This window comes from Sphaerodactylus townsendi, linkage group LG04, assembly GCF_021028975.2.
Source record: "Sphaerodactylus townsendi isolate TG3544 linkage group LG04, MPM_Stown_v2.3, whole genome shotgun sequence".
Taxonomy (NCBI): domain Eukaryota; kingdom Metazoa; phylum Chordata; class Lepidosauria; order Squamata; family Sphaerodactylidae; genus Sphaerodactylus; species Sphaerodactylus townsendi.
Genome location: NC_059428.1, coordinates 89,691,830 through 89,719,009, shown reverse-complemented (window position 1 = coordinate 89,719,009; position 27,180 = coordinate 89,691,830). Strand labels below are relative to the sequence as shown.

The 27,180-nt window shown below is 40.4% G+C and overlaps 1 protein-coding gene across 4 annotated transcripts in view; it reads right to left on the bottom strand.

The window, feature by feature from the left end:
- Positions 1 to 27,180, bottom strand: part of NLGN4X (neuroligin 4 X-linked) — a 230,689-nt gene that overhangs the window by 103,598 nt on the left and 99,911 nt on the right. For 3 of the 4 annotated variants that reach the window (XM_048492428.1, XM_048492427.1, XM_048492429.1), the window contains exons 3-4: positions 8,935 to 8,994; positions 2,633 to 2,785 (exon numbers count right to left, since the gene is read on the bottom strand). In XM_048492428.1, the coding sequence (XP_048348385.1) occupies positions 2,633 to 2,785; positions 8,935 to 8,994 (213 nt within the window). The remainder of the gene's footprint in view (positions 1 to 2,632; positions 2,786 to 8,934; positions 8,995 to 27,180) is intronic. The other variant, XM_048492430.1, reaches the window with a different exon arrangement.

The following is a 27,180-nucleotide window of genomic DNA, read 5'->3' as shown; positions in this document are numbered from 1 at the left end:
TGAAATGAATGTGTTTAAACTGAAGTAACTCTCTTTAGATTTTATTGTTAGATACCTATTTTCCTGTTTCTAATTTAGGCCTCCAACATCTACATGCCAGACTAGAAGGCTCATTTCTTGTAACTGGCTGTGATTTTTTTTTAAGGTTCCATTAGAAAATAAGCATTTTTGGCCCAAAGACAGGCATGGGAATGGGAGCCAAAGTCTATTTATTTAATGCTACACAAAATCACAGCGCTCAGGCAAATCCTCCAATAGGCATAGAAATTTAGCAACTAATTTAAGAAAACTAGAAAGATGTTCCTATTTGATGGCTGGGAAAAACAGCAAAATAAAAATGGTAAAAACGATAGCCAGCACAACAATTTAATAACACAAAAGAATCAGAAACAAATAGCTTTATTACCAAAGTAAAAGCAGGCAATTTAATTTCGTGGGCAATGTTTCAACTGTTTTTAGTAACCAGGAGCCTCTAACATTTTATGAGAAACTGAATAAAACCCACATGTAATTCAGTCATGTGCCAGTAAGAAAATGCTGGTGACTTTCAGGAGAGCAAGTTGTGCTACTCCATCATAGGGCAAAGATAAAATCCAAACTTATTTGCTAAAAAGAAACACTGTAAGATACACATATTGAGTTCCAACAGCCTTTTCACTGTGAAAAGTGGAAGATAAGATCACCTTTGACCATCCAAAAGGATATAGTGGGAATCATAAGACCTGCAAGGATGAAAGGCATGTGCAATGGAGCTGTTGTAAGGAGCGGAAATTAGGTGACATTGAAACTGATTCTACACAGTGCAAATATAATCTATTTGGTGTGTGTGAGGGGGGGGGACTTCACATAGGTCCTGCCACCAAAACGAGCCTGCTCCATTTTCTTTTCCTCAACCCAGGTTTTTTGAAAATCGCTAAACTAGAAATCCTTTTGAAAAATCCTGGGTTGAAGCTGCTGCTGGGTGAATGGCCAGGAAGGAGGTGCTTCATTTTCCTCCCTTCCACCGTGCTGCTACAGGGAGGTCCCTTTTTCTTTTTTCTTTTGTGTGTTGCATGTGCGTAGCTATGCAGATGCAGCCAGTTGTATTGTGGGATGATTGGCGCAGCTGTGTGGGTTAATTCTGTGCAGCTCCGCATGTGTTGCCTGTGCATCTATGCATGTGTTGTAGGATTTTTTTTAAAAAAAATATGGAGTCTCTTTGTAAGAAGGCGTGAAAACAACCCTGTGGAGAAATTGTATGTTTTGCTTTAATTTTCTCTTGTTAGTAGCTGCTTCGGCTAAAGGTCACACCCCAGCTGTGGATTATTTCCTTTGTAATTAGGACTTCAACAATCCCCTTCAAGCATTTGCACCTGATAGCAACAATGACTTTGCATCAAACTGACTTTGCTAATTAGTGTGAGAGTGTGATTGGTCTGTTTATGCCACCTGACAAGTAATTTTGTATAATTGTTCTTCAACACTTATTACTTATTACTTATTCCTACCTGTTATCTTAGGCATTTTGAAGCTGTTAAACTCTGCCGGCCAGTTCTTATCAGCAACACTTTTTGTCTCACTCTTTGCTTGCTCTTGCTTTAAAAGCTACGCTACCAATGTTTTATGCTGTTATTTTAACCTTCAGCTATTTTTTCTGTTATTTTGTTTATTGAACGTATGTTGTACTCAATAAACCTTTAAAAATATTTTATTTAACCTTTTTGCTTCTGAGTTTTTATGTGCACCCTAAATCCTGCTGCACACATGAGAGGTGGCTTGTCTGCACTTTCTCTACAAACCTGGATTGTTTCCAGAGGTTCCATGGCATGTATGTGAACTGGAAAACAGCAAAATGGGTTCCTTTATCATGACTGCAACCCATCATACATTTGCTGTGCAGAATCGATCTGAGTGAAAAAAAAACTAGCAGGATGTAACCTTACTTAATTTGATATGACTTCTGTCACACATAATTTCTTTTTTTTGTAAATTGTTTTCAATTATATTTCAGCTTCATTTGGAATTTATTTCATATAAAAGTGTTCTTGTGCAACCTTTACACCCACCATGACCTAGATGGCCTGGTCTGGCCCAATCTCATCAGTTCACAGAAGCTGAGGGTCAATCTGGCCTGGGAAACCAGCAAAGAATCACAGAGTTGCTATGCACAAGCAGGCAGTGGCAAACCACCTCTGTTTGTCTCTTGCCTTGAAAACGGTTGCTGTAAATGAATAGCAACTTGATGACACTTTCTACTACCACCATCTGTTTAATACTACCACCATCACCATGTTACTTCCACTGTTATTTAAATCACAACTTAGAAGGAAACTTGTAACCAATACCTAGCAATCACAATCAAGGTGAGAAAAATTATCTAAATAATCACACCACAACTCTAACAATAACAAATAAAGCAAAAATTGACTGTAAAGAATTCTCACTGTTTTTAATAGACACCATTCAATATGAAACACACACATCAAATAGGAATCCCAGCCTTTGAAGGCACTTATCTAGTCTACAATACCACACTGTTGCCACATAATGTCTAGAAAGAAACCATAATTGAATAGTCTTCACGCAGATTAAATAATTTAGTTTAAAAAATCAGAAATAATATTGATTCAAGAAAGAAAAAAAAAACACTTACCTAGAACTCCTAGCCTGTAGTTGATGGTTATAACAATGACATTTCCATAACTTGCAAGGATGCTGCCATCAACCATGTTCCCTGTTCCTTCCATGTAAGATCCCCCGTGGATGTAGACCATCACTGGCTTCTTGTTGTTCTGATCATGTATATCTGAAAAAAGTACAAGTAAGGAAAACACAAGAAAGTAATAAAAGTATTTTTAAAAAATAAGCAATTTTTCAGTTCATCAAATTTTTATCCACTAGCCGCAGCTCTTGACAGCCTCTGCTAGAAGAGGTGAGAAAATGGCAAAATGGTGTTTCTTATTACAAAATCTCAGTTGCGGAGTAAAGTGTACATGTTGACTATGGTTATTTTCAGTGTTCTTACTGACGCTGTGTTCCTCAGAATGATGCTGAGGAAAAGCACAGGAATCCGGTGTGTTAGCTGGACTATAGAAAAGCTTTAGAAAAAATGATTCACAAAAATTTAATTAGAAAATTTACAACGTAAAAAATATTTTCTGGAGATAATTAAAATAAACAAAATGGTATCAGTCAAGGTATGTCTGTTCATCTGCAACATGCAGAAGTTACTATAGTATAGTAGCTTAAAATGTTGATACACTATATTAGACATGATGAAACTGAAGATTTTGAATATAAATCCAATCCTTTCAGCATCTAGAGCAAATGGTGTACAGGTCACTAGCGTTCCTCTCTTTAGGGTGGGAGAGGAGGAGGCAGGAAAGAGGAAGAAATAGCCTCCAGAATTTTTTATCTGCTACCTTCTATTAAACTGCCTGCTACCTGGGTATCTCTTGGGAACTTTTCTCCCATCCCCATCCCAAAGCTACCTTACTCTAAAACTTATATATATGTATATATGTTATAATATCTAAAAAAAATGGTGGGGTTCAATTCTATAGGCATCTGAAGAGGGGGAGTTATGCATCAAATGGAAAGTAAAAACAAAAATGCACATATATGTTCTAGAGCATTTGCCTGCTTATGAATGGATCATATTAAACAGAATTTGTCTCTAAAAACAACCCGAGTCCTTTAAAAAGTTTCATGTTTAGATATTGGGTCAGTTATCAAAACACCAGCATGGTAACTGGGAAAAAATTTCTAGTAACGATCATATTAAAGCTCCAGATATTAGTTAACAATATATCACCTCTTTGTTATCTAGCTAAACATCATGTTCTGTTCTGATTATTAAGCAGAAAAGAAGTACGGAGATCTGTAGAACTTGCCAGCTGGTTATTTGGGTAGATCAGAGGAGGGGACCAAAAAGGTACTCCAATAAAATAAATGTATGGCCATAAACACTGCATGGAGTTCTATGTTTTGAAATTAGAGTAATGATCTATTTTCTACATGTGGAAATGCTGCAGCAGTGGAGAAATTCATAGAAAGGCATTTGCAATTATAGGATAAAAGTACTCTTCAATGCTGTATGCAAAGTTGGAAAGGTCACAAAAGTCATAGCAACTCTGAAGTTCTGGCAAAAATGGTGATTGGCAATGAAATTCTGAGAGGGTGGTGGTAATTGTGTGGCTACTGTGGATGGCCCAGCCATGATCTAGCCTTGAGGCCTCCTGAGAGGCTTGCTGAGTATGGCCAGCAAGCCCACAGCAATGCTTTCCCACAAAAATTCAGGTTTTTAAAGCCAAAACCGAAAAATACAAGCCCCATACAGCTGAATACAGGGATAGCTGATCTGACTCCTGTATTCAGAACTCCTCTCCACTTGTAAAGTTGGAACTGTCTTTAGCAATCAAGGGTGGGGGACATTTCCCTGCAGAGATTGGGGTTCTGGATCTTTTCAGGCAGCCCTGCTGCCGCCCCCCCTCTCTTTTGAAGCTGGAATTGACTTCACAAGCAACAAGAAATTAGGATTCCTGATCTTTGCAAACAGCTCTGCTGGTCCCCTTCCTGCTTGCAAAATGGGAACTGGCTTCACAAGCATGAAGGGAGGACTTCCTGCAGGATTGGGAATCTCCCAACCCCACAGAAAGCCAGGAAAGTCCCCCCACTCCACAGTCAACATGTATTTAACTTTTTTGCAGTTCAATAGGCTGGGGGGTTTTTTGGCTGGGGGTGCGGGGAAGATGCCATTCAAATTTATTGAATGATCAGCCCTACCACCAACCCAAGATATAAAACCAAGCCTCTCAAGTAACCAGCACCTTGGGGCACCTGGGTAAGACTGCCTCTGAGTTAGTACAAAGGGCACAGCTGCCAACTTCTTTAGCTCCCCATCCTTCCTATGTATATGTTCTTAGCATGAATGAGCAGCCTTCATAGAAAATAGCTATGAGGAGAATACAAATCTAAGAATATATAATGAAACATCAGTCTAAATAAGCTGCATTACAAGACAGTTACCTTAGATGGAGAAAACATATCTCCATCACCATTGCTGAGCTATTACGGAGTAAGATGAGGCCCACCAGTCACTACATCTGTGTGAAGTGTTTGAACCCAGAACAAAGGAAGTGTTCACCTTTTAAAACTTCTGCCTACTTAGGTGAAATCTCCCCAATCCAGAGTTAGGAATCCTGCTCCTTGTGGGAGCTGCTGAGCTCTCTGCCAATGAGGCCCTCTCTGCCAATGAGTTAATCCACATTTCTCTGTCCTCTCTTATCAATTAGGTTTTATGAGTTCATTTGGCAGTTCATTTGGCAGATAGATCAAATGGCTGGTTTTCCTAAACCCAAGCTCCTGTTTTCTGTGACTCTGCTGGGCCCCAATCTTAATAGATATTACAGGGGTACTTGATATAGTGACAAATGTTGGTGAAAAGAAAGCAAGAAACCTGTGCTGCAAGAAAAAGGTTAGCATACAGTGATAAATTATCACAGTACATAAAACATTAGAAACAAGAAAAAATTGAAGCTGAAGTAGGCTTGCCAATAGACCTTCAGTCCTATACAATGGGGTGGGGGTGGGGGGTATGGGGGAAAGGACATTAGGAAGTGGTGTGGCACTTACCCCAGTGGAGGTGGCAGATGCACCAGTGGTTGCATGTCCCTCACCCCACACTGCAAAACCCAGAAGTCCAGCCTGTGGTAGGGCTGTGCTGACATCCTGATTGGAACCCAGAATGGGGAGAGGGAGGGGAGTTCTTATAGAGACAATGACTGAGAGCTGGAATAGTGGCTTCCTTGGAATTATGCCACCATTTTGGTAACATACGTCCTGATGCCATAAGGAGCTTTCCAGCAGCGGGGGTGTTTTCAGAGCTGTTTCTTGCTCTCCACACCACCAGAAAGCACTCTTGGAGGCTTCAGGGTGGTGTACCACTGGTGCAGTGTCTCTACTTTGGATGGGGCTGTTAGAGGCTTAATAGATGGAAATGACACTTTTCATGGCACAGAGGTCAGAGGTGTAGCTGGGCCAGAGTGCGCCCGGTGAGCACTCTGTGTTTTCCTCCCCGCCCCCATGGCACCATGCCCCCTGCCCCCCTTACCTCGGTGCAGGCTGGAGAAGTGGCCTATTCCCTTCAGGCCGAAAATGGGAACGATGGGTGGGAACAACACTTCCCAGGAGACCCAGGGGCTCACAAGGTCTCCTGGGAAGTGAAGTTCCAACCAGGCTGTTTTCAGCCTGAAGGGAACAGGCACTCCAGCCTGCACTGTTTCACAAAGGTAAGTGTGTGTGTGGGCAGGGGGGGGTGTCACAGGGAGTGGGAGGGGGCACCACGGGGGGGTGGGAGTGATTTTCCACTCACACAGGCACACACCCTGTGAAATGCTCACCCCCTTCCCCTGGTAGCTCCGCCTCTGATAGAGGTAGGTAATATCCCATTAAGCCTTTACTAAAGTAATGGGACATCCATTCTTCCTGGCAGTTGGCAACACTAGTGGACTGTCACTACAACAGTTATTAAATATGGTGAAACAGTGAGACTTTGTGGGTGAGAACCTCTTCATTGGAAATGAAAAAAAACTGCAGACTAGCTGTAATTTTAAAAAATGGTGTCTTGTCATTTATTGATATAGCTAATTTGTGACTTACATCAAAAAGAGAAATATTTTTATACAATAATATCAAGATATTTGCCTTCTGGTGTTAACTTTAGATATGGGGAAAGTTCTGAGTTTGTTGCACTTGACAACAAGCATCAAATATGGAATAGGAACAATGAGATTCTCTGTACACCTACCTGGGGTGAAATGATTGTTGCTACCTCTATTGTGGCTCCTACAACACTTTCCAGATTTTGATAAAAACTTCCACCTACATGGCACTCAAGTGAATGATATCCCAGAGCTTTTGTTCTTGTGGATGTGTTAAATAAATATACGTACAAAGGCTATGACCACATATCAGTGGATACTGTGCTACAGTGATCATTCCAGTGGCATACCTAGGCAAACTGGATCCCTGGGTAAAACCTGAGTTTGATGCCCCCCATGGGCGGCCACCCTCCCCCACCGTGACCACACAAAGATTCTTTCTAACAGGTTGTTTGGAAGTCACCATCACATATAGAACATGCCCCAACTCACAAATCTGAACACAGCAGAATTTTTTTTGAAAACATTTTCAAAATGCTTTCAAAATGTTTTATTACTGCTATGAAAACATTTTATGGTGTTGTATCCAGTCCCCCCAATGGGGGGAAACAGCATCACTTTCAATGTTATTTAAACTGGGGACCCAAGATTCTCTCTTTAAGGTGGTTTTAAAAGGAGACTCTGGGCTCCCTAGTTTAAACAAGCGATGTTGGAATCCACCCCAAAACGACATTATTTTCAATGGTGTTTAAACTAGGGAGCCCAGATTCTCCTTTTAAATCCACCTTAAAGGGAGAATCTGGGGTCCCCAGTTTAAATAACATTGAAAATGATGCTATTTTGGGGTAGATTATCCCCCACCTGAAACAGCATCACTTTCAATGTTTCAAATGGGGACCTCAGATTCTCCCTTTAAATCCATGCCAAAGGGGGTGGATTTAATAATAATAATAATAATAATAATAATAATAATAATGATGATGATGATGATGATGATGATGATGATGATGATGATGATGATGATGATGATGATGATGATGATGATAACCTTTATTAGGCAATGAGAGAATAAAGGAAAGGAAGAAAACAAGCATTGGCAGGAAGGGGGTGGATTTAAAAAGAAAATCTGGGGAAATTTAGGGGGTGCCTGCTGTCAGAGGTGTAATCATTAAGATAGCAGCATCAAAATTTCAGAGTATCTTTGTGAGACCCTACTGATGATGCCAACCAGGTTTGGTGAAGTTTGGTTCAGGGGGTCCAAAGTTATGGACCCTCAAAGGTGTAGCCCCCATCTCCTATTAGCTCCCATTGGAAACAATGGGGGATGGGGGCACTCCCTTTGGGAGTCCATAACTTTGGGCTACCTAAACCAAACCTCACCAAGCCTGGATGATAACATCAGGAGAGTCTCCTGAAAAATCCCTGAAATTTTGGTGCTGCTAGCCTAAAAACTGTGCCCCCTGCAGGCCAAAAATGGAAAAACACTGAAAATACAAAAAATCCCACAAATGAACCTGCAATTTTTGCGCCACCACACAAGGCGGCGCCCTGGGCAACTGCCCACTTTGCCCAATGGGAGGAATGCCTCTGGATCATTCACAATTTTTTTGACCTCACAGGAAACAAAAAATGTTATATGCAGTGACTACATATTAATTAATAACGTGTGGGTGCAACCAGACAAGTTAAACCAACTGGGCGGTCATTTCTATACATTCCTGGAAGTGAAATAGGAGCAACTGCAAAATAAGGGCAGTTTATCTCCAGTATAAGTAAAATGAGAATGTTGTACAGAATAAAAACAAACTGAGCAGGTTGCTTCTAATCCTCTTGAAATATCCCATACTGAAGACAGAAAAAGAGAAACAGCAAATGAGGCAATTGCATCCACTATACAGTACACATTGGGGAAGAGAAAAAAGGAAATAATGTGAAGGTGAATTTACAGAATGTACTAAAAGGGATAAAGGAAGAGAGAGACATGCAAGGTTTCAAGATCCATTTTCTCTTCCAAGACAAAAATTGGGAAGGGGGGGTATAGGGAAGCATCTGGTTGTAAATAATATTTATGTTACTCACTTCACACATATTTACAGATAACCTGTACACATCTCAAAAGGAAATTGCAGTCATCTAAATGCTAATTTGTGTCTTAAAAATGGAGGAAAAAGGAAAGTTGATTCCAGATAAGAAGAAAATAAAGTAACACACTGAAATGTGTGTGATTAAATAAAGGGGAAAAGTTCATATTCATGCATATCAGGGTTGAGCTTTGGAACAAAACAAAAAATACCTTCATCTTCCCCACGATCATTACTGGTTATATCATCTGCGCTTTTCTTTGTGTTGGCTCCTGGGGTCAGAGTGAGCAGGAGAATAAAGGGAAAAAAGAGAATTCAAAAACAGCAGGTTCTCAAAAATGTAAAGAAAAAATTAGCCAAAAATTGGAAAAAGAAAAATTCAACACAAAAAGCCAAAATCTGAATTGGAAAAAAAGGATACAAACTTCACACTAACATAAACTCTAAAAATAAATTAGAAAATACAAATAGGAAAAATTATATGTTGAGTTGTCACAATTAAGTTGATCAAGAGTTATTGCTTACTTTGCATTCAAAATTTATAAGAAAAATACAACTGTAAACACATAATTCTGTAAAACTCAAAATCTTTGTTGCACTATTATAGTACAATATCACTAAAACGGATTCTTAAGAGCAGAACTAGTGCCCGTAGATTAAAAAAAATTGAGCTGTATAAGCCATGCCATTTTTAGAACAGATCTGTTGCTTGGAGTCAAAGCTCCGCATAACTATTTCCCTGCATCCAATGGAAACCTGTGGTTCTCAATCAACAGATTACCCCTTTTTAAAAATGATGCAAGTTTCAAAAACCATTTGTGACCTGATATATGTTTATTTACTCATTCAGAGATAAAAAAGTTAAAAATGTCACTGTACATCTACAAAGGTATTTGGCACCTTTGGCCCAAACTTGGATCCTGAAAATCCTTGGATCCTGGAAAATCACAGTAATAATCACAAATCAATTAGAATGCTTATTATCAACGCATAATGCAAGTAAACATAAAACATTTTAGATTTTAATAAACATAAAACACATAAAAACCAGTGTCAAAACACAGACCTGATTATGGATTCATAATCCACATCATAATAATACAAAATATATTACTTACCATGTCAGTAAGACACAGTTAAGAAAGAAATCACACAGATGTTACACTTAATTATTTAACATTTATAAACATTTTTACACTTATTACACTTATAATTTCACACAATTCTATGTGTACAGAATGTGTTATGGGAAGTATCCAGTCCTTTCTTTGCATGCTTAAAAGGCAGATATAGGAGAAAGGGATAACAGGGTAAAAATTCATTCACATCCTTACTGCTTTGCACTTGCAAAAGCATGAACTCAGATTGGGAGTAATCATCCCCTAAAAATTGATGTGATCTTTCCGGTGTCATTGGGTGAAGGTATAAAGTGTGAGCTCCTACTTTCCTCATATGAATATTTTGCCATAATCAATTATTTCACTTAAAATATGCACACACATGTGTCTTCATCTAATTGAACATGGGATAGAAGCAGCAAAAATGCCCATGATAAACTTGCAGTTTGAAAAAATTAACAAAACTTCAGGGCCACAATCTAAAGAATCTTCAGTGTATGAAGCATGTATGGCTTCATTATTAAAAGTGGAACTCTAGAATCATAGAATCATAAAGTTGGAAGAGACCACAAGGGCCATCAATAACCCACTGCAATGCAGGAACACATAATCAAAGCACTCCTGACAGATGTACAAATCTGGTTAAAAAACAGGAAGCAAAGAGTGGGTGCAAATGGGAAGTTCTCACAATGGAGAGATGTAGGGAGTGGGGAGATGTGTCCCCCAGGGATCCGTTTTGGGACCAGTGCTCTTTAACCTATTCATAAATGACCTGGAAGTAGGGGTGGGTAGCGTGGTGGCCAAGTTTGCAGATAATACCAAATTATGTAGTGTGGTGAGAACCGCAAAGAATTGCGAAGAGCTCCAAGCGGACCTTGATAAATTAGGTGAGTGGGCCCAGAAATGGCAAATGCAGTTCAATGTAGCAAAATGCAAAGTGATGCACATAGGGGCAAAAAATCCAAACTTCACATACACGCTACAGGGGTCAGTGCTATCAGTCACAGACCAGGAAAGGGATTTGGGCGTCTTAGTTGATAGTTCCATGGGAATGTCAACTCAATGCATGGCAGCTGTGAAAAAGGCAAACTCTATGCTGGGGATCATTAGGAAAGGAATTGAGAATAAAACTGCAAAGATTGTCATGCCCTTATATAAAGCAGTGGTGTGACCGCACTTGGAGTACTGTGTCCAATTCTGGTCGCCGCATCTCAAGAAGGATATTGAGGAGATAGAAAAAGTGCAGAGAAGGGCAACAAGGATGATTGAGGGAATGGAGCACCTTCCCTATGAGGAGAGGCTGCAGCGTTTGGGACTCTTTAGTTTGGAGAGGAGACGGCTGAGGGGGATATGATTGAAGTCTATAAAATTATGCATGGGGTAGAAAATGTTGAGAGAGAGAATTTTTTCTCTCTTTCTCACAATACTAGAACCTGAGGGCATTCATTGAAAATGCTGGGGGGAAGAATTAGGACTAATAAAAGGAAACACTTCTTCACGCAACGTGTGATTGGTGTTTGGAATATGCTGCCACAGGAGGTGGTGATGGCCACTAACCTGGATAGCTTTAAAAGGGGCTTGGACAGATTTATGGAGGTGAAGTTGATTTATGGCTACCAATCTTGATCCTCTTTGAGCTGAGATTGCAAATGCCTTAACAGACCAGGTGATCGGGAGCAACAGCCGCAGAAGGCCATTGCTTTCACATCCTGCATGTGAGCTCCCAAAGGCACCTGGTGGGCCACTGCGAGTAGCAGAGAGCTGGACTAGATGGACTTTGGTCTGATCCAGCTGGCTTGTTCTTATGTTCTTAAATCCAACGTTTTCTAATGCCATACACCAACACAGGGTGTGACAATAATTTGCCATACACCAACACAGGGTAAGACAATAATTTCTTTTTTTCAATTTTTGGTCACAATTTTTTTTCTATGCTGCTCATATATTTTAAACAATGCTGGCTGTCTTTACTTCCATGCAATACTCAAAATGTTCATACATTTTGCAGTGAAACAGCTGATTCCCTGCTCCCTGAAACTTTGGAACTTTCTCACAGCTGCATCCTGGATGCAAACAATATATCCAAAGCATTTTTTTTTTGCAGAATTGCTATTTGAGGGCTGTCATACATAATCAAGAACAAAACACAGCACCACCAAATAGGCAGGGAGGAACTTTTTAAAGAGCTCTTTACAAGGATGACACAGGAAAAGTGGTGGCTTTTGTTTGGAGGTGAGAACCTTAAATTCAAACCTTTATTCAGGACCAAACTCACTGATGATCTAGATCAAGTCAGTAAAAATGGGTGCTCTTAACTGACTTCTTTCTATGGAGGTAGCCTATAGAGAGCAGGAAGGAAACAACCAATGTAAATATATTAGCTAAAGCACCTATTTAACCTACATCCACTTCCCTGTTTTGAGCCAGATTTTCCCTACCATGCCTTGCTTTGCTCCAGTTCCTGTACCTCTCTTGGATACCTCTCTTGTTCAGTTACGGTCTTTCATCAAGCAACATTAAAGTGTGATATGAGCCCTGATTCTCACTAGTACTAAGCTTCCTTAATTGCTCCACTTCTGGCCTTGTCAATGGTACAAACACCATATTTATTATGCAGACAACAGATTTATTCTCTGATAACCCCAGGTTCTGTCTTCAAATGGCTGACAACAACAATATATAGTTAAAATACAGAAGTAATTTTAGGAGAAAATCATTTGCAAGCTTCTTTTCTGACAGCAGTAAATTTCTGACAGCAGTAAATTTTCTATTCAAGGTGTATTCTTTAAGCCATGCTGATCAAGACATAGAGATGTAACAAATGCAACTTGCCCTGAGACCTTTAATTCTTCCCTCTGCTCTGACATTTGTAGTCAACAAAAAAAGCAATTCAAAAAGAAAAAAAGAGCCAGGTGAAAGGTGATTCTTTTTAACCTTTGCAGAAACTTCCAAAAGGTACTTTTTCATTTTGTGTGTGACATTTGTCGTGCTGCTGGTGTAACTGAAAAAGCCATACCTGGCCTTTGTATTGTAACACTAAAAGAAACACAATGAAAAAAATGTAAGAACCATCAACATAGAAGCCATGTTCTCAAAGAATCTGTAGAAGCAAGGACAGTATAGAGTTGTCAATTCACTTCATGTTCTTTCATTTGAGGGAGAATGAGACAAATGTCCTATTTTCAGGTTTTGCTAATAATCAGGGAGTTCTGGCCCAAAGTGTGCCAAATATCAGCTCTGTAAGTCATATGAATGTATCCTAACAATGTTACCCTTTGAATGAATCATTGTCCAAGCATTTTACGTTATATACAGGGCTGCCAAGAGTCACCACTGGATCTAGGACAAAGATTCCACCCGCTCTCCATATAACCCTGATCCAAACCAAATATCAAAAAAAGCAAATTACTTGGCTTGCTGTTACCATGACTCTATAGTAATAAAAGGCTGGCCTGTCTGTCCATAAGTCCATTACAGCAGGCACAACTCATCAGACAATAAAGCTAGGAGACTCAAAATTGACCATTAGCTTCAGGATGATTGTGGGAGTTCCATGGCTAAAATAGAAAGTCAGGGAATATCCTAACACAACTACTGAAATAAATTAATATCCCATTACCATGCTTGTTAAGGGTAGAGGAGGGAAGCATCCTTCTGCTACAGAATATTGATTCATATGGTCACCATAAGTCAAAGGTGACTCATGCACACACACCTTCTGTTCATAACTATTAACAAATATTGACAAGGTTATTTTAGTAGGATTAGGTATGTTCTGTTGCCAAGCCAAATAGGGATGAGAAGCAGTTGAAATGAAGACTTAAATAGAAGGGACGGCATGAAGGGAGAAATAAATAAATGAACCAGTGTAGAAGCGTGGGAGTGAAATTAAGGAAAAGAAAGAAAAAAATGTTGTTTTATCTTGATGCAATACATCAACAGCCAGGTTTGCAAAATTTGATTGACCTGGATAAAAGGGAGGGATGGACTGTTGGAAACAATGACCTTGTTAGCAGGCTGAAAATTACTGTAACAGCCATCAGCTATGCTGCCTGGTGTTGATCCAATTATGGTTTAACTGATGGGTTTAGGCAAGTTTGAATCAGTCTTTCAGAAAGTACCTTTCAATATGCTCAGATTTCCCTGTGTCCCTAGTGACTGCAGTCAGAACTGAATTAAAAGGAAAGTACTTGGAAAGGCATTCAGCTGGATACAGCATGAGGTTGGCTTCAGGGGCCAAATCCAACTGACTTTGGTCTCACAAATTTTGTCCCTTACTCCTGATTCCCCTTGGTGGTTCTGATTATATAACAGAAGGAGGAAATATATTTTTCTAGTATTGTAGGTAGTATGGTATGACAATAATACTGTATACAATCTGTATCCAATGGCTTAAACCACAACAGCCTTCAGAGAGCTTTCCAGCAGTGTGAGGAGACATTAAAAATGGGGGGGGGGGGACCCCTGCTACTGGAAAGCCGTAGGTAAACAAACGTAGAACTTCTTGTGGAGGATAGGTATCTTCTCCAATCTGTCTGGTGTTCAGCATGGTAGGATACCTGTTGCTGTATTATTTTGCTTTTAACTAGCTAAACAGATCTATTTTTACTGCAATTTTATATTAGATTGTATTTTTACATTGATGTGTAGGGGTATTTACTGTCATTTGCTCTGGCTATTTCTTTTTTTAAAAAAAAATCTGAAGTGATTTGAACCCCTCGAAGTCAACTGTCAAGTTATGTGGACTATTTCCTTGCTACTAAACTATACTTGAGACCGCAGAATGTGTCTATGTAAATCTTGATCTATCTATGCCTATTAAAGGTTAATAAAGATAAAGATAAGGAAAGCCGTAGGGCTAAGTGGACTTATTTACCTGCTGGGTAGGAGACTAGAAAGCTGGTTAGGCCTGGGAACTTGGAAGCAAGAAGGCACTAGTAGTCCATATCACGGAGCAGGGAAGTGGCATTCCTGGCCTGAGAAGCAGCCGATTCCTTCTGTGGAACCTATCACATTGCCTAATTCTGTGCAAAGAGTGAAATGGCTAGAGGAATCTTAGGAGCAGGCCCTAAAACTTTGACAGAATCAGGTGACAGCAGTAAGGGAGAGACATACTTTCACGCTGTAATTAGACAGGTGAATAGCAATAAATCACAACAATTCTCCTGGCGTCTATCTTTTATTGGAGAGGCTGAATAATCAAGAGACACCCATTTGCAGAAGCAGCCCCTGGTCTGGAGGTCATCACATCCAGTCACAGGGTGAAAATTATATTTATTGCTTTAGGAGTGTTTATAAATGTCAATAAAATGCAATTGTATTTGACAACAGAAATCAGTATGTCACAATACACAATGAACTCATCATATCCTTCAGATTCAAATACACACAAATGCTGAGCTTCTGTCTTGTAGTATAGGCTTGTATCCCTTAAGAAACACCCTTTTGTAAAAGCAACAACCAAAGTTACTAAGTTTCTAATAAAGTTTATCTGCATTTATATGCATTCATCAGCAGGAGTCCTGGGTCTGTCCCTTCTATCCCTTTCAGGCAGTGTCAAACACATCCTCCCCTCTGGTGGCTGGGGTTTGTCCTAATTTGGCTAAGTGTTGCAGCCACAGGGTGGCGAGGCCCCTGACTGTTGGGTCCGTCCTTGCCCCCTCTTCCGCGGACCACTAAGCCTACCCTGTCCCTTCCTCAAGGTGGGCCCCTTCTCTGGCTCAGGCTTGCTGCCTCCTCCAAGCTCTCGCCACCTCCTGCTCCATTGCTTCTCTCCACTCTTTCTCCTTTCCTCTGTCTCCTCTCGTACCTTTCTCCTCAACCGCCTCTCTCCTCTCTCTCTTGCCACCCCCACTTGCCCTCCCTTCCTCCCTTTTATCCCTCCCCAGTCCCCAGACCCAATTGGCTTGGCTGCTGTGGGTCACTTCCTGGGCCCTGCAGGCCACACCCCCTCCTTCTTAGCCCACATCCCGTCCTGCTGGCTGGGGCTGGGGCATCATCCAGTGGGCTGGGCCTGGCTGGGATTGCTGGCAGCCGGATCCTTGCGACAGAGACTCCCAGGGTCTCTGCCTCAGGTCTGACATGGCCCGGGTCCATTGTGGTGGTGCCCCTTGTCCCGCTCATGGTGTCCGGGCCCCATTCCCACTCCTCAGCTGGGCCAGCAATGTCACTCAGTAAGTCGGGGTTGCCAGTGTGTGGCTGCTGGGGGTTACCAAGCTCGGCTGGCTTCCAGGCCGGAAGGTCATCTGGAGCTGTTTCGCTTCAGTCCTAGACAACTATGTATCTGAGTAATTAAGATGTAATATGTTAAGAAGTCACCCCTGTGTGAAAAACTTATTTTCTTTTTCTGGGGCAAAGGAAAGCAATAATTAATTTTCATTTTGAGGGTTCATACCAGATGGTAAAGTAATATGGCAACTAGTTTTTGATATTTTGTAAGAAAAAATTATCTGGATGGTCCTTTTAGTATGGAAGATGCATGTTGTATTAGTTTTGTCTTATATCTAACCACTAGAATAAATTCAAAGTTTAGTGGAATGTAAATTGTAGCTACAAACTTTAAAAACTACTAGAGGTCCACTGACCTAGTATAATAATACATTTCAATACAGCAAATTTGTGTGTGTTAAAACACGACTAAAGTAAAAAAAAAGACATAATTTTTTTCATGCTATATATATGCTATATATAAATATTGAGTATTGCTGTTTTAAAATCTCCAATGTATCACGACGTTTACATCATGCTGCGTTGGGTTACATCATGTTATGACCAGTGATGTAACCCATCGCAATGCAATGCACACATCGCAGGTTGTCAGTAAGTTAAAGGAATAGCACAGTTAGATTGTTGTCAACTGGTCCACTTGATCACTGCAATAATATAGCCTTTATTACAATTACATCCTCATTTAATATAAAATTACAGTTTATTCCATTATTGACTGAAATAATAATTGTACCAGAATACCATTTCCCAGATGTTATATATGGTCACCATAAAGACTATGCAAGTCTACAATTCTCATTTGGACCTGATCATTTTTCTGTCTGCTCACCCAAAAGGAATAGGTTTAAGAATTAAGAATAATGAAAAATTATGAGCTTTTTAGATATGAAACACCATTTTATTATATTTTATCATATCCTTGCTTCAAGGAGCTCAGGGTAGTTTCATGGTCTTCTCACATTTTATCCTTACAGTAACTTACCATTTAAAGCATATTAGGCTGAGAGATAATGACTGATCCAAAGTCACTCAGTAAACCTCATGTCTGAAATTATTCTGGGTATCCAGTATCCTTGTCTGACCACTAAATGGGTATCCACTCTTGGAACCCTTTCAAACTGCCCTTTTAACCTGTTTGAGCAGCTGGTTGCTAATGGATTTTTTGTGTCATTTCAGATGCAAACCGTCTTGGCTCCTGGCTGCTGATTTTAAAATTTTCCAGACACAGCTGCTTGTGTCACAGTTGCATCTTACAGTTCAGCTGTTGGTTAGGAAAACTGCTATCCCAATTTTTCAGTTCTTCCTTGTGCTTCTGACTCATGGCAATGCAGTGGCATTGGGTTCACATGGCAACACCCCTCTGCGCCCAGGGAGCGATGGTGGCGGTGTGGGACTGTTACTGGGCCACCATCAGGGAAGGATGTTCTCAGCATCCCCCTGGAGAAGTGTCCATGGCCACTGGGGTTGCTTGTGGGGAGGCCCACTGGGGTGGAGAACTGAGGTGCCAGCCTACTGGGCCAAGCCAAGCCTCTCCCCTCCTGGCAGCTACCCTTGGTGGAGCTTCCCCTGCAGCACCTCTGCTTGCTTGGGAGCCATCACACAAGTGGCCCCATCTGACTGTGCCTGAGGGAGAGCCACCTGCCTCCCCCCTCCCCCCACTGGGACTGTCTGGGGGCGGCCCTTTGTTTGCCAGAGGAGAAGATGCCCCCACTGCTCTTCTGGGCCTATAAAATCTGCCAGCTGGCTCAGAGCAGAGCGTAACTTGTGCAGGGTGCCACTATGAACCTCCTCACAAATGCTGCTTCTTCTGCTGTTCCTGCTGCTGCTGACCCTCGCCGGGCAGGGGTGTGGCACCTTCTTACCCCTCCAAGCCCCTCTTGCCCCTCCAGCCCAAATCAGACCCCCTCCCCTCCAAGGGGGTGGCAGGTAGGTGGATTGCAGTGAGAGGAGGTGCTGCTGGACTGTTAGAACCCCCTCCCCTCCTTCTGGCACAGCTGTCAAGCTTGGCATGGCTGCCAAGTGGGCAGCAGCTTGTCTACATCTGGTTCCCATTTGGGGCAAAATCTAGGCAAAATGGAGCCCAGAGGTCCCCCAGAAAACTCAGATTTTGCCCCAGGCTCCATTTTCCCTAGATACATCTCTGTAGCAATGTGCTGTTTACATTGTCTGTAAGGACCACTTTTCCAGCTTTTTTTGCAGCACATTCTTTTTTTGCTTTTTAAATATTCTAACATCAGAGCTATAGCACCATAGCAATCCTATGCATCCAAATGGAGATGATGTAGCACTGAATTGCTATATCACCACCATTCAAATGCAAAACAAAACAAACAACCTCCCTCCCCCTTAAAAAAAAAGCTGAAAGAGAATGTGCTGCAAAAAAAGTGAGTTGTGGTGGTGGTGGAAGACCAGCACCATTTAATATAGTCACAGAACTTCAGATAACTTTAAAGTTGACTTGTTAATGGACTGAAATCAGCTGTATGAAGCTTCCATCCCTGTATCACTTTCCTCAGAATTGGGCCAACAACAGATAACACCTGATTTAGAATGGCAATCTGAAATGGACCTTGTTCTCAATATATGATTGTACTCATTTACATCTTGACCTGGGATCAAATCCCTTATTTGCCAGAAAACGTTTAGGATGATCTTGAGCAATTCACTAACGCATTTTTAACAAATGTATCTCGCAGGCTTGTATGTGGAGGAGGCATGTGCGCTGTTGGTCTCCATTTCTTGAATGAGCGAAAGAGTAAATCAAATTAAATTACAGACTAATCAATCAACTTAAATTAATCAAATTAAATTATAGACTAAATGAAATGAAATAATAAATAATGATAGCATTTATGTAGCTAAAATAGGGTCTGCACTATCTGACACAATACAAGAAATAGAAAATAGAAGTCACTGCAGGAAATTTCTTTTTTTTTTCAGATTTGAACTTTTTTCTTTAGCTCCAAGTTATCAATCGAAGTTCTGAAATCTTTGCTCTTTGAAAGGCTGGCAACTGTTAAATTCCAGACCCATTAACAATTAGCCAGTAATCATTAGGTTATTATTTTCAGTGTTAATGGGAGATGTACCTAGGTGTGTTCCTTTTAAAACTACACCCATGTGTGCTGTGCCAAGACAATAGAAATAAACTAAAAGAACTGATTTTTTTAAAAAAAATGATTGCAAGGTAACAAAAGACAGAAAAAGCAACTCAAGTAAAGCAATCTGAGTGACTTGTTCAGATCAAAGAAAGATAAGTAAATTCACTGGCTTTGAAGCCACTGCATCTTGCAATCAGGTTGCTACTTCTTAAAAATAAGCATTTGATGAGCTATTCATGTACAGCTACTTATTACATCTATTGACTGATTATTATCATGTCTTCATAAAATGTAAATTGAGACAAAGAATCCCAGCACTGTATATATCCTGTCTAAATTAGCAAAAACTATTCAGAACTATCACTGTTAGATAAGTGTGCAGTTCCAGTAAAAAGGGGGCATGACACATGTAGATGGGTAGCATTTACACAGAGGTGCAACTTACGTTAGGTGGCTTCTCCACATCAGGACTGACAATGAGTCTTCCATGATAGACACAGGCACCTTGAGAAAGTATCACTTCAACCCCTGCTATTATGTGGACAGTTTCAGAAGGTAGCTGAAGCATAAGCTATTGAGAGTCAAAGCTCCTTTAGTCAGATATTTTACAGAAAGTTCTGAGCATGAAAAGATGGAAGTTAGTAGAAGGTATAAAAGTTCACCTTAAAAATATTTTTTTTTGCAAGCAAGCAAGCAAGCCTTTATTGGCATAGACAAAAGTACAACAATAGTAAAAAACTGATTAAAAACATATACAGTACAGGAAATAAATGTTAAGTGGAGGGAAATCTACTGGCATTTAGTAATTTCCAGGAGAAAGTCTGCCACTATCATACAGAGAGAAGGATCAGGATCGTCCAGCAAGTAGTGTAATCTAAATAAATCGGGGAGTAAGATTCACATATTTGGATCTGATTTCCTTGAATCTGAAACAGTGTAGTAATTGGTGGGCAAGAGGTTCAACTGAGCCATCATTACACGGGCACAATCTTTTAGCCTTTTCTTGCTTGTTAAATCTGCCATGTAAAAAGGCAGTAGGCATAACATTAAACCTGGCGAGCATTAAGGCTCTCCTTTGAGAAGGGTTTATTAAACAAAATAATAAGGGCATTTGGATTACCTCCCAGGGAGATTAATAATTACAAATTATTACTCTGTATATTCATATGCACCATTGTATTTTTGCATATTCATACACTGTCATCATTGGAGGACATAAAATAATTTTGACAGAAACAGAATAATTTACATTCCCTAGGGAATTCAACCTTGATGCAAAATTTGCTCTCTGATTTGTAAGTATATTTAGACCACTAAAACCAACATCAGCTTTAGTGAAGAATGAAGTAGAAATAAGATTCTGGAGTCTTTAAAATAAATTTTAGTAGAATAACCAAAATTAATCTGCTTCATATATATCAGTGGTTCTCAACCTTCCTAATGCCGCAACCCTTTAATACAGTTCCTCATGTTGTGGTGACCCCCAACCCTAACATTTATCCATTTTACAGATGGAGAACACTGATGCAGAGAGTCTTAGGCAACCCCTGTGAAAGGGTTGCTCGACCCCCAAAGGGGTCCCAACCCCCAGGTTGAGAACCACTGATATATGTAATCAGAATGAAAAAAACACACTGATAATTTAGTACACTGAAATCAAGCTGGCTACAATTTACACTGTACCTTTGCATCCTAATTCGCTTCTTTGAAACAAACTTCACCAAGCCTGGGTGGTATCATCAGGATAATCTCTTGCTGATACCAGCCAAGTTTGGTGATGTTTGGTTTAGGGGGTCCAAAGTTATGGACCCCCAAAGGGGGTGCCCCATCCCCCATTGTTTCCAATGGGAGCTAATAGTAGATGGGGCTACATTTTGAGGGTCCATAACTTTGGACTCCCTGAACCAAAATTCACCAAACATGGGTGGTATCATCAGGAGGGTCTCCTAAAGATACTCTGAAATTTTGATACTGCTAACATAAACATTTTTCCCCTTACCAAAAATCCAGTTTTGAAGGATTTAACTCTTGTGTTTTAGCTTGGTTGCTGGTTGAGCTAAGGTTTTTGTACTTTTAAAGTTATTGTTGAGACCATATTGTTTTTGTTGACCTTCTTTTCCACTTACAGAGCTAGTTTACTGTTTTTCTTTGAAATAAATATTCAAAAACATTTAACCTACTGATGTGTCAATTAATGTAATTTCATTGGTATCTATTTTTATGTTTGAAATTTACCAGTAGCTGCTGCATTTCCCACCCTCGACTTATATCTGAGTCAATAAGTTTTCCCAGTTTTTTGTGGTAAAATTAGGTGCCTCGACTTATATGCGGGTCGACTTATACACAAGTATATATGGTACTTTTAAATAGGCCCCACCGTTTCTGAAATACGGCTGCTGTTTTTATTAAACACCATTTTATTAAACCCCTCCATTTTCCTACTCTTGGTCAAAACAAAAATGTACCCTCAATAGATACCATCTTCAGGTAAACATATACCCAATGTCATTCATGTATCTGTTTGTAGGTGTGTGTACTGTATGCATGTATACAAATAATCATATAAACTGTTGTAAGTCGAGGTGTGTGACAAGAAAAAAAAATACCTTATAATTTTGGATTTGAGATCCAGGATTTGGAAGGAGGATTGCCAAGTTCCATTACTAGTTTTGGATTCAAATTCATGATTTTGAATTTGTTTTCAGGTTCTGGAATTTCTGGGACATTATTTTCAAAGAGGAATTAATTGAAGTGTCTAAGGCAGCTTTTTAAAAAACAACAACAGAGAATGGTCTCCCCTTTAGTCTAAAGACCTTCTAATTTTCAAGCAGAATGGATAATAGGGTTTGATTTTACAGACTCCTGAAGGAGATGCCTTTTAGCACAGCTGCACTTCTTTCATTAATTCCTGTGGGAGAAAGAGAGAAATTCCTGTCTGCACCCATTTTTAAAGTAATCTTACAGTGACAAACTGCAAAAATGTTTATCTTTTGGCTTAAAACTTCATCTGCCATCCTTCCATCCTGTGGTTGCCTGATTTGTTTCACAAGATAAGGAAGACTTCCTTTGAACCTGACCTTCAACCCCATTTCTAAAACCTTTGAAAATAATTCAGAATTTTAAAAGAAAAAATACAGGATGTGTTTGTATGACTGCATGTGATGAATGAATCATCCAGTTTGGGGTGTACAATGAAGAGGTACTTAATTAGCAATTAGTTCCACTACTGTTAAAGGAATTTCTAGAGGAGGAAGAGGAGCAAGTAGCAAAGTTCTGGGGCACAGTAATCTAAGGGCTAAGCTTCATTGTATGCTTGTTTATTACTTATACCTGGGCTCGTTACTGAAAAAGAAAGGGAAGATTAATACAAAAAAGAGAAAGAATACATGTCCCTATGGATCTTTAACCATTTGGAACCACAGTAAAATAGGACCTAAGTACTTGTTTGATCAAAAAGTTATAGAAACCTTCAGTCCAGTTGCTATTCTCATTCTCAAATTTTCACCAATTATATTTGCTTGTTAGTGAAGTTGTCTGTATTGTTAATTACACTTGAGCCCTGGAATACTGTTTCAAGGACACCATAGTTTTCCTATAAGTAAGGTTACCATTTACTGCCTTGGATGGGAAATATCCGCAGCAGGCACTTCCCACTGCTACTTAATTGAGCAGCAGGTATAAAATGGTGGGCGAATTATAAATGGCTGATGACACTTCCAGTGTAACCATGACACAACTGGCGAGGGCCTCCACATCATGATCTTGCCAACTCCCAACATCATACTATTAGTCCTACTTATGAACAAGTTCAAGCAACTTTTGAAAAGATATAACTAAGATGGCACACTGTAATGAGATTCTCTTAGTCTTAGTCAGCCCTACTCAAAGAGTGGGAGGGTAAAGCAGTGGCTGGGGAGGCTCTGTGGCGCTGCCTACAAAAAGGCACTCAGTGGTATGGGTGCCAGGGAGAAAGGAGAAAAACCTCTTCTCTCCCAGGAAAATTCATCACCAAAAACAACTGATGTGACTGCATAAGTCTGCACCGCAAAAAGGGGGCATTCTGAGCTGAAGCTGCACTGGGAGCAGACTAAAGTCAGTTCCATATCTGGTAATGCCCCCATACTGTCCCCACCCACGTCAGCATGGGTTTCTGAAGTGGAGGGGGACCAGTGTGCACAACAGCTTCTGGGTTCAGGTGCCACACAGTTGCACAGCACCTTGCCACTGGCATAATGGCCCTTCCACCAGCATATTTGTCCCTTACGCTGGTGGAGTCGGCACGTCCATCAGCACAACTCTGCACTACTTCTCAGACTGCATGTGCCCTCCCCCCCCCTTTGGATTGAACTCTTAAAGTACCAACAGAAGCTGCATTGAAATGGAACCATGGAATTAAGGCATGGTTGGTTTGTCATGTTATTTCCTTTGATGGTTCATAACCATTTTAGGGGCACAAACAGCACAATAAAAAATGAGTGAAGGTGAAATTCATACTTCTTCCCAGCAAAATCTAGATCAGAATTGGGAACCTTTTTGTATTTGTTCAGTGATGGAATGAGCATAGTGTAGTGGTGTAGTGATTAAGAGCAGGTGAATTCTAATCTGGAGAACTGGGTTTGATTCCCCACTGGTCCACCTGAGTGGCCGAGGCTAATCTGGTGAACCAGAAGTATTTCCACACTCCTACATTCCTGCTGTGTGACTTTGGGCTAGTCACAGTTCTTTGGAATTATTTCAGCCCCACTTACCTCACAAGGTGTCTGTTGTGGAGAGAGGAAGGGAAAGGAGCTTGTAAGTCACCTTGAGTCTCCTTATAGGAGAGAAAGGTGGGATATAAATCCAAAACTCTTATCTCTTCTACCATGACATTCCTAGCTATAAAATACCATGAAAACAATGTCCTGCCTCACCTTCACCACCAACTAACTCAGACTGGTGATCTATACACAGCACAAATATAACATCTTCAGGATGTTAAAATGAGTGTTTTGGGGAGGAATTCTGCACAGCTTTCTCCCTCAAGGTGTCTTTAGGCCATTTTTTTTCTCCCAACCTTGGATTGGTTTTGTTTCAAAAATCGCTAAACTAGAGATCTTTTTTCCTTCATGATGGGGTCAAGTAGTTTCCCACGCTGTACAGAGAGCAGGTGAGCAGAAAATGTATTATTTTTCCTGTCCAGCATTTTTAAACCTCTTACTTTCATTTTTGCTGCTTGCATTTGTGTTGCTGCAGAGATTTTCTGTCCCTGCCTCCATTTGCTGAAAGTTTACCATGGAGGTTTCCTCTGATAGCAGCTCATCCACATGCAGTTTTGGTAGATGAAGGGGATGCTGTGGATGTAGCATACCTTGATTTTAGTAAGCCCTTTGACAAAGTGCCCTATGATATCCTTGCAAGTAAGCTGGAAAGATGTGGACTAGACAATGCAATGGATTATTGGTTGACTGGCCGAACACAAAGAGTGCTCATCAAAGAGTGGATCACTGTCATCCTGGAGAGAAATGAGCAGTGGAGTGTCAAAGGGTTCTGTCCTGGGCCCAGTGCTATTCAATATTTTTATCAGTGTCTTGGATAATGAAATAGAGGGCATGTTAATCAAATTTGCAGATGATACCAAATGAGGAGGGGTAGCTAATACCCAGGAGCACAGGGGCAGGATTCAAAATGATCTGGACAGGTTAGAGAGCTGGGCCAAAACCAACAAAATGAATTTCAACAGAGATAAATGTAAGATTCTACTCTTCAGCAGAAAAAAAAAATGAAATGGACAGATATAGGATGGATGACACCTGGCTTGACAACAGTACATGGAAATCTGCAAATGACTGTATTAATGTTTGAATTGTTTTTGGAGACATTCCTTCCCATGCTTGTTCCTATAAAACCCCCTGCTTTTTGTCAGTTGATCTATCTCTTACATTAACTACAGGAGATGCTGATGGACTTAATAAAATTTATTGGGTAATTCTCAAGCCTCTTGTCTCCCAATATTCCCTGTCGTGTCCTGTCAGGAGTTGGGCAAGCCTGCCTGGTGCCTTCTGTGGCAACACAAGCATCACCAATCCTCCCCACACCCAAACCCTTTGTCTTGGACTGAGAAGTCTGAGAAATCTGAAGGGAACCGTTATTTGAGGGTGAACGTTCTTCCCTCACCTAGGTGTTGGTCATGCATGCCAGATCTACTTGGTGCCCTGAAATATAGTCTTGCAGGGTCATAGTCTTATTATGAATGGACCTGGAATTGCACAACAACTGTCTCAGAGAAGAGTTTAACTTCCTAACTTCACTGCCATTCTATTGCAGAATGGGGCAAAGGTTTGAAGAAGACCAAGCTTGACCATATCTCTGACTTCTAATAACATGCCTTCTCCCACTGCTATACTTCCTGCATCCCCCAAAGACAAGGACCCTAACCCAACATTGGTCTCCCTTGTAACACTCATTCACACACTCACACTCCACCTCCCTTAGCACCTACACAATCAGCAGCATCATACGATGCATCATATGAACCACTGGTGGGATCCAAAGAATTTAACAACCAGTTCCAGTGATGGGATTCAAATAATTTAACAACTGGTTGTTTACAAGCACCATTTTAACAACCGGTTCTGCCGCAGTGGTGCAAACCTGCTGAATCCCACCACTGATATGAACCACAGCAAACATTTACAGATCAATCCCTTGCCCTGGCCTCACTATAGCAACCCTGATCCTGCCTCTTCTTGCTAACTACAGGAAATCACAGGACAGGGCTGTCTACTAGGTCTTCCCCAATCCATCATGTTTCTGAAACACCCAGTATAATTAAATTGTAGTTTAGCACCAAACATTTCATCTCCCCAATCTTAGTTCAGGAGTTTCTAGCATCAGTACCTTTAATATGTTTTCCATTCTAACAACCTATGCTCAACTCTTTCCTCAACCCTTTTATCTTCCATTTATATTCGTTTGTCATCCTACTCTCACTCCCAAGCTCTTTTCTGCTCCTGCAAATAATACCCTGAATTTTTATACTATTATAATTCTTTTGGACTGAATTGTCCCAAAAGACATGCTTCTCAGCTCCTGTCAGCTCCCTACCTGGAATTAGTTTAAAAGCTGTTCTACCACCATGTTGGTGTTAAGTGCCACAACCTAGTTCATCTTTGTAATCAAAAGTCACTCTGGGCTGAGCATTAGTGAAGGGAAATGAATCTGTTGGTGATTCCATCTTAACTTGTAGCTATCACCCCATAAAACTGGCCATGAGATAAGTATCCTAGATGTTTGTTCGTGTGTGTGTGTGGTGTGCGTGCGTGCGGGTGTGCGTGCGTGCGTGTGTGTGTAAAGTGCAATCAAGTCAATGCTGACTTATGGTATCTTCATTAGGGGACTTTCAAGGCATATGAGAAGCAGAGGTGGTTTGCCATTGTCATCTTCTGCATAGTCTTCCTTGATGGTCTCCCTTCTGAGTACCAACACTGCTTAGCTTCTGAGATCTAATGAGACTGGGATGCACCATTTTTCCTTACTCCATGTATTCTATTCTTTTAAAAAATCACTTATTCATTGTTGTAAAATTAACTTCTGCAAAAAATTCCTTCTTCACATCAAACAATCAAATGGCTTGTGAACAGGTTTTTTTTAAAAAAAAAGCAAAGCAGTGATTTAATGAGCAAACTGTTTTACAACTAAATCAATTTGTGCAAAATGACTGAGACTTGGCATTTGTTATAGTCTTGGTTTTTGATATGGGAACAGTGCCCAATTAAATTAGAAGCTTGTGCTTTTGACTGAGGAACAAAGCACAATTAAACTGTGTTTTTCAACAGGAAACAATGTGCAGTTAAGCCAGGGCTGTGTATTTGAATGGGAATGGTGCACAATGGAGTGGAGGGTAAATATTAAGAGTTTTCTCTCTTTTTTTTTTAGTGGCAAACAATGAACACTTAAACAAACAACATATATGATGCAGAATGTGAAATAATTTAGGAATTTAGAATATCACACATTTTCATTTGCAGTTACA